Source organism: Benincasa hispida, chromosome 2, assembly GCF_027475165.1.
Source record: "Benincasa hispida cultivar pf3 chromosome 2, pf3_genome.v1.1, whole genome shotgun sequence".
NCBI classification, from domain to species: domain Eukaryota; kingdom Viridiplantae; phylum Streptophyta; class Magnoliopsida; order Cucurbitales; family Cucurbitaceae; genus Benincasa; species Benincasa hispida.
Window position 1 is genome coordinate 54,596,747 of NC_143479.1, and position 10,711 is coordinate 54,607,457.

The 10,711-nt window shown below is 35.5% G+C and overlaps 2 protein-coding genes across 6 annotated transcripts; one reads left to right on the plus strand and one right to left on the minus strand.

The window, feature by feature from the left end:
* CDPMEK (4-(cytidine 5'-phospho)-2-C-methyl-D-erithritol kinase) lies at positions 1-5,333 on the plus strand. 2 transcript variants are annotated; one of them, XM_039023952.2, is made up of 11 exons: positions 1-474; positions 568-663; positions 762-830; positions 1,535-1,636; positions 1,725-1,781; positions 1,900-2,100; positions 2,493-2,585; positions 2,679-2,778; positions 3,420-3,519; positions 3,717-3,802; positions 4,985-5,333. In XM_039023952.2, the coding sequence occupies exons 1-11, from the start codon at positions 301-303 to the stop codon at positions 5,083-5,085; spliced, it is 1,179 nt and encodes a 392-aa protein (XP_038879880.1). In that variant the 5' UTR covers positions 1-300; the 3' UTR covers positions 5,086-5,333. The 2 variants fall into 2 exon arrangements, with proteins under 2 accessions (XP_038879880.1, XP_038879881.1); XM_039023953.2 differs by having other exon boundaries at positions 31-474; positions 3,423-3,519.
* A 268-nt stretch (positions 5,334-5,601) lies between these two features.
* LOC120071603 (Ubiquitin-associated/translation elongation factor EF1B protein) lies at positions 5,602-9,539 on the minus strand. 4 transcript variants are annotated; one of them, XM_090311362.1, is made up of 4 exons: positions 9,250-9,493; positions 8,510-8,644; positions 7,882-7,985; positions 5,602-7,650 (listed from the first exon to the last, which is right to left on the minus strand). In XM_090311362.1, exon 4 carries the CDS (start codon positions 7,624-7,626, stop codon positions 5,665-5,667), a length of 1,962 nt encoding a protein of 653 aa, XP_090167488.1. In that variant the 5' UTR covers positions 7,627-7,650; positions 7,882-7,985; positions 8,510-8,644; positions 9,250-9,493; the 3' UTR covers positions 5,602-5,664. The 4 variants fall into 4 exon arrangements, with proteins under 4 accessions (XP_090167488.1, XP_038879878.1, XP_038879876.1 ...); XM_039023950.2 differs by lacking the exon at positions 7,882-7,985 and adding an exon at positions 8,743-8,765; XM_039023948.2 differs by lacking the exon at positions 7,882-7,985 and having other exon boundaries at positions 9,250-9,539.
* Between the last annotated feature and the right edge of the window lie 1,172 nt (positions 9,540-10,711).

The window sequence follows — 10,711 nt, forward strand, 5'->3', positions numbered from 1 at the left end:
TAAATAAAAATTCGAGAATGAAGTGTGACTGGGGAGAAAATTGAATGTGAAGGCTCTCTATTTAGTATTAATCCTACTTAATTCCAAGCTTCTATGGAAGGAAGCTGACTGGGATGCCAAAAAAACCCTGAATACAGCTATATATATATATATACACAAGTTACTTCCCAAAATACCATGAAAAAATCTCAACCCCTCATGCGAAAACTTTAATTTCCGTCTTAATTTTGCTCGAAATTCTTCAATTTCTCATTTCTGATCATCTGTGTCCGTAGCCAGTGAAGAATCTTGTACTCGTCAATGGCTTCCTGCAATATCCCTTGCAGTTCGCAGCTCCAATTTCACTCCATTTCTTTTAGAAAGAATTTCGTTTTCAATTCACATAGTTCTCACCGGTCACCCGCTTTTGCCTCGAGGTTGAAGGAACAAAGGGCCATTACATGCAATTCCACCGCTTCCAAACAACAATTTGAGGTAAAATTTTGGATTCTTGTGTGGGATTGTGTTCTGGGGTTCTTTAATTATGTTTGCTATTGGTTTAATTTGGGATTTTGAGTTGGAAACTAGATAGTTTATGATCCTGATGAAAGGATAAACAAATTAGCCGATGAAGTGGACCGGGATGCTCCTCTTTCGAGGCTTACTCTGTTTTCACCTTGCAAGGTAACAATGGTGTTGCTTCAAGTTAAGCTTTGCAATGGTGGGGTTTTTCTTTTTTGAACCTATTTTGTTGATTTATATGTTGAGTTTTAGTGATGCAGATTAATGTTTTCTTGAGAATAACCAAGAAGAGGGAAGATGGATATCATGATTTGGCATCTCTATTTCATGTAAGTAATGGGATTTTTCTATTTGATGATATTAAATGCAGTCTTAGAAGCACAACCTGGGCTAGTGTTTCCTGTCCAACATGTGTTGGATACTAGGACATTCCTGTTGGTCGGATATTTGTTAAGAGTGATACATTAGAGGCTAGTTGTACAAAGTCAAAATAAGACAAACTTTTGATACACATGCATCAACCACTCATTACATAACTAAGTCGACGCATATACAACAAAAATAATAAATTTGAGAGCAAAATACATCAAACTAATATTTTAAGCATATAAATGAATAAATGACTTTGAATTTTCTTCTTGTTTAAAAATGATGTATGTTCTAACCCGTCTTGCCATATTCGTGTCCTAATTTTTTTTAAAAAAAATGACGTGTCAGCGTTTCCCTATCGTGTCGCATCTGTTGTATCCATGTTTCTTAGGATGCAGTTGAGTTTAAAGTTGGGGTGAGTTTGAGAAGTTTATGCCTGTTATTAGTATGTTTTTTTTTTTAAATCTCTTTTGATAATTTTTTTGAATGCCATGAAACTTTTTATTGGCTAAAAGCACTTTATTATAATTCAAAAAGTCATACCAAACTCATCTTTAGTCTTTTAGAAAGAGTTGAGGAGTTAAATAACTTTGAGCAGTATCTTTTATTTCTCTTAGTTGCTGAATTTTGGATGCTTTTTTTCCCCTTTTCTTTCTGTCTTTAGGTGATAAGCTTAGGGGATACTATTAAATTCTCTATGTCGCCATCGAAGAAGGATCGTCTTTCTACCAATGTATCAGGGGTGCCTCTTGATGATAGGAATTTGGTAGTTGTTTTAACATAATGCTCTTGTTTTGTTTCTTCTGATGATTTTCTTTGTTTCCTTTAATTTCTTTGTCTGCCTACATTTGCAGATTATCAAGGCTCTTAACCTCTACAGGAAAAAGACCGGCAGTGACAAATTTTTCTGGGTGAGAATCTATGAAAAGATTGAATATCTTCGACGATTGTCACGCTATCCACCTTTATGAATGGAAAATGTCAATGGTCTATTGTAAAGTTTCGAATTATTCTTTTACGCACGAGCAGATCCATCTCGACAAAAAAGTACCTACTGGAGCAGGGCTTGGTGGAGGAAGCAGTAACGCTGCAACTGCTCTGTGGGCAGCCAATCAGTTCAGTGGATGTTTTGCTACTGAAAAGGACCTTCAAGAATGGTCAGGCGAGATTGGATCTGATATTCCCTTCTTTTTCTCGGAAGGGGCAGCCTTTTGCACTGGGAGAGGTGAGGTATGTTTAAATGACTTCAAGAAATATAAGAAATATACAATTGAATTTGGAAATGCAAATTCTTCTCTCTTTCACATCTATACACAGAAGCTGTAGATATTGGCATCTTGAGACAGATTACTAGAATGAGTCAGTGTGTCTGTTTTGATCTATAAATCAATAGACTTAAATCAAAGATACTTTTGCTTTTATCTATATATGAATACACTTGTTCACATGCTCTATACTCGAAATCCTATGTCTTTGCTCCTTTATTTTAGTACTATCCATTGGATGTATATAATAGTATTTCTGCATGCATCGGCTATAATATTTCAATTGCCCATTGCTATTTCTGGATGGATGCTTTATTCTAGGCTAGCATTTGATAAATTTTATGTTCCTTTTTCCAGGTTGTACAGAATCTTCCACCTCCAGTACCATTGGATGTTCCTATGGTTCTCATAAAACCCCAGGAAGCATGCTCTACAGCAGAAGTTTATAAGGTAATGGAAATTTTAGTATAAGTTGAGAGAGAGAAAAAATTAGAATTAGTTCTTATTTCCATTAAATAATCAAGGCCGAGTTGTATTCCTCAGCGCTTACGTTTGGATCAAACAAGCAACGTCGATCCTTTAACGTTGTTGGATAAAATCACAAAGAATGGAATATCCCAAGATGTGTGTATCAACGATTTGGGTACGTTGATTTGTTTAAGTCCTTTGGGTTGGTGATATTTGTATGTGCCATAAATTACATGCGATATAATGAACTCTCTCAAGTTTGATGGAGATAATATCGTACCTGATTACTTTAAGTGATGGATGAACATTACTGACTTGCTTTGCATATCAATTTTAAAACTACTGCTGATTGACACTATTTCTGAATCATCCATTGTGTCTTACATGGCCCTTTCTTTTATATTGACACACTCAGAAACACAAATATGGATGCGAAACACGGATATAACATGCCACGGACACGGAGACACGCCACTTTTTTAAAAAAAAAATCTAGGACACAATACAACAAGGTCACTATTATTAAATTTTACATTTTTTAAAATATAAATAATTTTTATACCAAGAGAAATTCAAAGTAAATGAATTGATGTGTTTACTTGCTTAAGAAAAACTTAGTTTGATGTATTTCACACTCAAAATTTGTTATTGTTGTCATATATGTGTCTTTTTATCTACTCAACAAGTCTTCTATGCATGTCTAATACATTTGTTGCACTAACAAGTATCAAACATGGATTCGCTAGCCAAACTAAAGTGTCCGTGCCTCTTAGTTGACACACTTGTACTTCAATCTTTGACATTCTTTCTCTTCAGAAGCTCCTGCTTTTGAGGTCCTCCCGTCTCTTAAAAGATTGAAACAACGTATAATTTCTGCCAGCCGTGGAGAATTCGATGCCGTATTTATGTCCGGGAGGTAAGAACTTCTGTGAACACCACTTGATCTTTTTTCATATGTTGTTTGTAAGCTAGACAATATCACATGTTTTCCTGTTATTATGATTATTATTATTATTTTTTGATGGATGTGTTTTGTTCTTTTATAGAGCATCTGTTGAAGTAAGATTATTAGTACAAACATCTTATCACCACATCAAATTTCCTTTCATGCAGTGGTAGCACAATCGTAGGGATTGGGTCCCCAGATCCTCCAGGCTTCATATATAATGACGATGAATTCCAGGACGTATTTTTGGCAGGTAACAACCTGAATGCTCCCTGACTAGTTTCCTCTATATTTTTTGACCTAATGCCACCATCAATGCATAAATCCTTGTTGCTGGTACCTTTTTCATACCCAATGCATCTTAGAGAAGCTATATTATTCATTGGCTATTTTTCTAGTATTGTTGTGTGTGTGTTTTATTTTATTTTTTTATTTTTTTATTTTATATCCGTGAGTGTCCGGGCCGGTTTACACACACCTCGACTAATCTCATGGAACAACCACCTGATCTTACGACATATGGGTGTTGAGGAAACTTGTGGGAAATTAATTCCTAAGTAGGTGACCATCATGGATTGAACTCTTTGATCTCTTAGACATTTATTGAAACTATTGTTCTGTTGCAAGCCGAAAGGAAGTATAGCTACGAGACATTAGGTCTCATATTTGGAAAAAAATACCTATCAAATTAACAATGAAGTTGAGAGGTGATAAAGCAATAGACTTATATTGGTACAGCTTTTCATAAGTGTCTGATTTAGCTTATTTATTACTCTACCCTTACTCTATATTGTCTCCAAAACAATTGGAAAGTACTACTTGCAGTTGATTTAGTTGATTCTATGCCTGTTTGGGAGTGATTTTGAAAGTGTTAAAATCACTTTTGTTTCAAATCACTCCGAAACACTGTTTTAATTACTCAAAGTTAATTTAATATTTAATTTTACACTTGTAAATGGTATCAAATAATTTAAAGTATATTTAAGGGTGATTTTAAAAATAACTAGGGTAATTTTAGCGATTTTAGAATGAAAATGAGAATTTACCTTTTAGAATGATTTTTTGGCTTGCTAGTTTGGTCCTTTGGGGATAAGCTGTTACAACTGAAATAAACTATGACGATATTTGCTGCAAAAACTTGTGACCTTTTAAGGTGAATACGTGAACTCTGATTTGGTTTAGTAAAACCTTCATCTAATATTCGTATACTATATCAGGCATTTTACTATAAAACTCATTCCAAACTCATCCCTCACAACTTTTGACATCGTCCGTTACTTGTCGTGGAACAAGATGTCCTAGAAAAATGCATCAATCTAGTATGATTCAAGAACCTACATAGATTTCTCAAGTTCCATTGATTTTTGTTGGTGTAGTCTCTGTTACTAAAATCAAATGTTTGGATGTAATCTTGCCTGAAAAATTCTGAATGCAGAGGCCAACTTTCTTACTCGTGAAGCAAATCAATGGTATCAAGAACCTGCTTCGGCATCGGCTTCTAGTCCACCTTTCGAGCATCCTGAATCAGCTAGATAGCTTCCTCCTCGGAATGAAAGAGGTTCAGCTTATGTTTCCTGTTGTTGTGAGAATTTCTGTAACCACAGTTCAAACTACATCCTCCATTGATGAACTTGGGAGGTGATCTCGAGTTCTCTCTGTGGCCACCAACCTTTAATCTTTGGTCTCTCAAAAAAACCATGACCAAAGAGTGCAAAATTTGGTAGTGAAAATGTCAAAAGCATGAATATAAGCAATGATAATAATCTTACAAATCTTAAATCAAATTTTATTTATTAACTTGTAATGATTTTTCATAATCATTATTAGGACGAATCAAAAATTCGAGAACTCAGATATTTTTATTGAATTTAATTTCCTAAATAAAAAAGGATATATTTGTAAATAATGCATTCTAAGCCTCCTCTCTCTCTCTCTCTCTCTCTCTGCCTTCTTTCCAAACAAATTGCATAAAATAGAAACGATATTTCAGGACAAAAAACATTTGACATGAACAGTATAAACCAGCAAAAAAAGAAAAAAAGGGGAAAACAATTCATTAAACTCACTTTTCTTTTCTTTTAATTTTTCATTTATTGTCACAAATTTCCCTCTCTCTTATGGAGGAGAGAAAACAGTCTGTCTAGGAAAACTGAAAATATCCTTCCCTTCAAAGGGAGAAGTCCACTCTCTAGAACCATTAGCTGATGTTTCTGTAGCGACGCCTCCATTTTGCAATCCAGCCATTGGAACTCTATTGAAATTAGAAGGCACCGACGGCACGAACGGCTGAGCATCCACCAAACGGGAAGTATTCAACTCGTAAAGGTGAGGATTCTTCTGCATATAGGAATTCAACCCCTGCAACAACCCACCAGGTCGAACTGAAGTTAGACCTTTATCCACAGACCAGTCTATGTCGGAGTAGTCTAAATGCGGCATCGAGCTACCCGTACTCCAATCTACAGGTGATGACGATCCTGATTGAGTTGAACTTGCCCCTGAAAATAGTCCGAGGGAGGAGGCTGGAGCTATGGAGGAAGATGCACCTGTCCTACTCCATGAAGCATTGGTGTGGGTGGCTTCAAGGAAGTCCCCACGGCTATTACCAGGGACAAAATGTTGTTGCTGTTGCTGTTGATACTGAACTTGAGGATACATTTGATTCAATGTCATCTCACTAGGTTTGAAACCTCTCGAGCCACGAATCTGCGGCAAGAACCCACTAGACGACGTCATGTTTCCGAGGCCATTGCTAGAATACCAACTAGCAGGAGGTGATGAACTTATAGTACCAACAGATGCCGGCTTGGTATGCAATGATAGGTTCCGACTCTGTACTATGGAATTTAGTTCTCTCACTGGGCCAGATTGAAGACCATTAAACTCGGTTCCGATTGTTAAATAACGAGCTTCATTCTTGATCGGCGGAGATGACAATTGTGTCGGTGCTGATGCTAAAGAGAAGGAAATTGGACTAGTACCTGAACTTGGCCACCTTTTCTCAGCTGTTGTGATTTGTTCATAATTTCCCCATTCCATCTTTGGCTGATTCCTCCTCATAGGCTGCGGTATATTCTTGCCGAGAGATTCTATAGACATACCGGCTGTGATTGCTCCTTTTGTATAATTAAAATCCTTTTCCTCCTTTCTTTGTTGTATTGAAGGAGGATTGGGATTAGCTTGTGTTCTTAAGGAGGCTTGACTAGTATTATTACCAGGAAACTTACCGCTTAAAGTAGTTGGAGGATCACCGGTTCCTTCAGGCTTAGGAGGAGCAGCAGGCGGATCAAGCTTCAATTCTCTCAACGATTCAGCTGCCTTCTCCAGATCACCTTCAGAAGCAACGACAGCTCTCTCAACTTCTTGTTTTGTACACTTGTACTGTATTTCCAAATCTGCTATACGAGCGAGCTCTTCTGATATGTCGAGTTTTAAATTTTGCCCACCAAGATTTTGATTAGCTGAATCATTTGCCTCTTCACCGCCTTCAAAAAGCCAAGCAACTGACTCCTCTATTTTTCCTTCATTTAGCATGAGAGCTATGGTCGCTCGATCTTGTGAAAAGCCCATCGCAACTAGTTGCTGAGCAAGAGCTTCGAGCTTTCTGGACATAAGGTAGCCACTACAGCGTTCGTGCAATTCCTGAGCACGTCTCTCTTTTTGACGCTGATGCTTCTTCTCATTCTTTTGACGGATTTTTTCTCGCTTATCAATGTCTGCCCCTGGGATTGTTTCTTGCCGGACAGTGGGGTTAGACTTCCTGTCTTTATGGTCTTCTGACTCGCCAGACCAGCTACCATTATTAGAAACGGTATCATACTCTGCCACTGAAGAAAGTAGAACCCCAGATTGAGCATCTGTGTCATCTATGTTCTTGAATCGACCATTGGAATGAAGAGGTGAAGAAACAGATACTGCTGATTCAAGAGCATGGAAGGTTCCTGAAAGAGGATTATACGCGCTAGCTGGAACACTGCTACTACCAGCAGCAGCAGGTCCTGTCGGCTTCGGTGTAGGCTTCTGTACTTCTTTGCTGGCTTTCTTGTCTTTTGATTTAGATTTTGATGCTGGAGACATCTCTCCACAGCTAGAAAATTCCTTCTAAAATGTGCAATACACTACGTCAGATTTCAGTAATGTAATCTACCACTTGATAATTGCATAATTCATCTAAATAGATAAATGACTAAATTGATCAAGACACATCACAACGAAGCACATACACAATCAGCATAAATATACACATGAACTGTATATTTATATTTTTTATGTTTGATTTGATTAGCACCGTTAGTTCAAATAATAGCCTGTGACACTGCTTTATAGTCTTACCTGATGCAATTTTTCCTGGAAAATTCTAAAGTGAGCTCTATTGTTTTGAGTAGTAGCAAATCTCCACTGTTCCAGTTAACAAGTTACCAAAGCCAGTAACTCATCTGTTCAAATCACAACATGACATGGAGTTTCTAAATCTAAAATTCATTATGAATAAAAGAAATAGTTATAGTAATAGTTGAGATTATCTATAGTTATCGGTCCAGGTACGAAAGAACACGATTGCAATCAGCCTTGTACTTTACTACTGATTATGCTCTTCCCTCCCTAAACCACTTTGCGATTTTTTAAATAAAATACAAACAGAAGAGATTTCTCTTCATCGTTAAACTCCTCATTTCCTTTCAAGCCATAAGTTCCAAAAGAGGCTCTAATGAACTGTAAGGTAACCATAAAACTTTTATCTCCCTGATAAAAGGGTGAGCACCAAGAGCAATTCCATGGCGTCCATTGATGCTTATGGAGGAGAGCAGTTTACCAAATAAAAGAGAGTAGGATTCGATTCCAGAACAGTTGAGATCAGACAGACCCCTAAGTAAGAGATGAGTCCCCAACTACTACAATACAGAACCAATACTTCACTAAAATCAAATGCAGAAATCCTACACTCGATAAGAAAACTTACCAAGCGTAAACATATCCTAAAAAGCTCCTCCAAATCCAGAACTCAAGAAGCATTGTTGAATCTAACATCACGGAGGAGCCCAGCCAACCATTGCATAAGCATTAAGCAGGCCGAACTAGTATGGTCCTTCGAACTCTAGCAATATGAATAGCAGAATTATACAGGTAATTGGAATTACGATATGAGAAACGAGACCTAAATCTTACAAAAACATGATAGAAAGAGGCACATACCAACCTCTCCACGCTCTCGTACACTAGTGACATTGCAGAGAGTATGAGAAAATAAGCCAAAATATACAAAAAAAAAAATAACACAAAAGTCATAACAAACGGTGCAATATAGAAGAGCTAGTAAAGAAAAAAAAAAAGTTCCATAGTTCATTCCAAGCTTACGCACAACATCCAATTTCATTTCGCTCCAGTTTCTCTAAACCACAAAAGATCAACTACAAATTACAAACATGCAACGACGCGGAAGAACAACTGAAGATTCAGCAGAAAACAGTAAAAAAGCAACAAAATCCACAGGATACCGACGGCAATTGTTACTTCGGAGTAGCCAAACTCCATCAAAAGCAGAGACAACATCCTAACGCTTGAAGCTGACCGAAAATGATTAACTCCAAAAAACACAGGAAGAAGAAGAAGAAGAAGAAGAACACAAACTCGAACATAGCTGGGGAGCAGAGAAGAAAAATTTTCCATTACAGCAAGTGAGAGAGAGTAAGAGAGAGCAACCTTGGAGCTTGAACAACGGTTCTGAGTTCTCGTCGTTGACGTCGGAAATTAGATACGGCAGATCGAGGAATTTACGGATGAACGATAATGGTGAAGAGAAATGGGATAGGTATCACAAGGCTGAAGCTGAATCAGAAGAAATTAGGGTTTTGAGGAGAGAGAAATAAAAGGAGAGAGAGATTTTGATAATTCCAAATGTTACTAATTAACTGAAATGTGGACTTCTCAACATCGCAAAAAGTTTGTAAGAATTTGTATGGGTATGTATATATAGAGATAAATTTTAAGTTAATTCTTTTATTCTCCAACTAAATTACAATTTTATTACGTAATTTTTATATATACACATCAAATCATAGGTTAGAATTCTTTGAAATAATTATTAGATTTTTGGACAAGTTAGGTTTTTAGGGCTTGTGTTTAATTAATCGTCTAAATTTCGACATGATAGATATGGAGGATAAAACATCGACCTTTAAGGAGAGAATATATGTAAATTATTAAGTTATGCTCTTTTTGACATAAAATATTCGATTTGAATCATTAAATTATCATGATTTATTGAATATGCGATAAATTTGATTTTACAATTTTTTAGATAAAAAAATTATAATTATAATTAAAATAATTTTTTTTCAAAAATTCTCTCTTCCCCCTCTTTCCACGTATTCTTTTTTCTTCATATCTTTCATCGTCTTTTCTAATCTATCTGGTGTAAGTTTAGCTAGGGATTATTGTAGTTTTTAAAATAATTATTGGTAGTTTTATTTTTGGAAAAATCAACCTTGAGAAATAGTCAAATAGTATTTGGTCAAGTTTAATTTTAACTTTAAAAACAAATAGTTATGATGTTTGGTAACTTCATACTAAATTTGTGTAATTTAGGCCTTGTTTGGTAATTATTTGAGTCTATTTGGCAACCATTTCGTTTTTTTTTTTTTTTTGAAAATTAAGTCTATAGACATTATTTACGCCTCTAAAATTTTTCATTTGTTATTGACCTTTTACATGGTTTAAAAAACCAAGCCAAAATTTGATAACTAAAAAAAAATAGCTTTTAAAAAAAAATTGTTTTTACAATTTAGCTAAAAAGTCAACTATTGTACTTAGGAAAGATGCAAATCATGGTAAGAAATGAGGAGGAAATAGGTTTAATTTTAAAAAACAAAAAAATGAAACTATTACCAAATAGAGCCTTGGTTTTCAATTTCTTTGTTTTTAGACATTATTTCCACATCCAAAATTCTTATTTGTTATTTACTTTTTATCGATAGATTAAAAAATAATCCAAAAGTTTGAGAACTCAAAAAGTAGCTTTTAAAAATTTGTTTTTGTTTTTGGAATTTGGTTAAGAATTTAACCATTGTATTTAAGAAATATACAAATAGGGAGAAAATAGACTTAGATTTTTTTTAAAAATAAAAAACCAATAACTAAAAACGAAATGGTTAACAAATGGGTC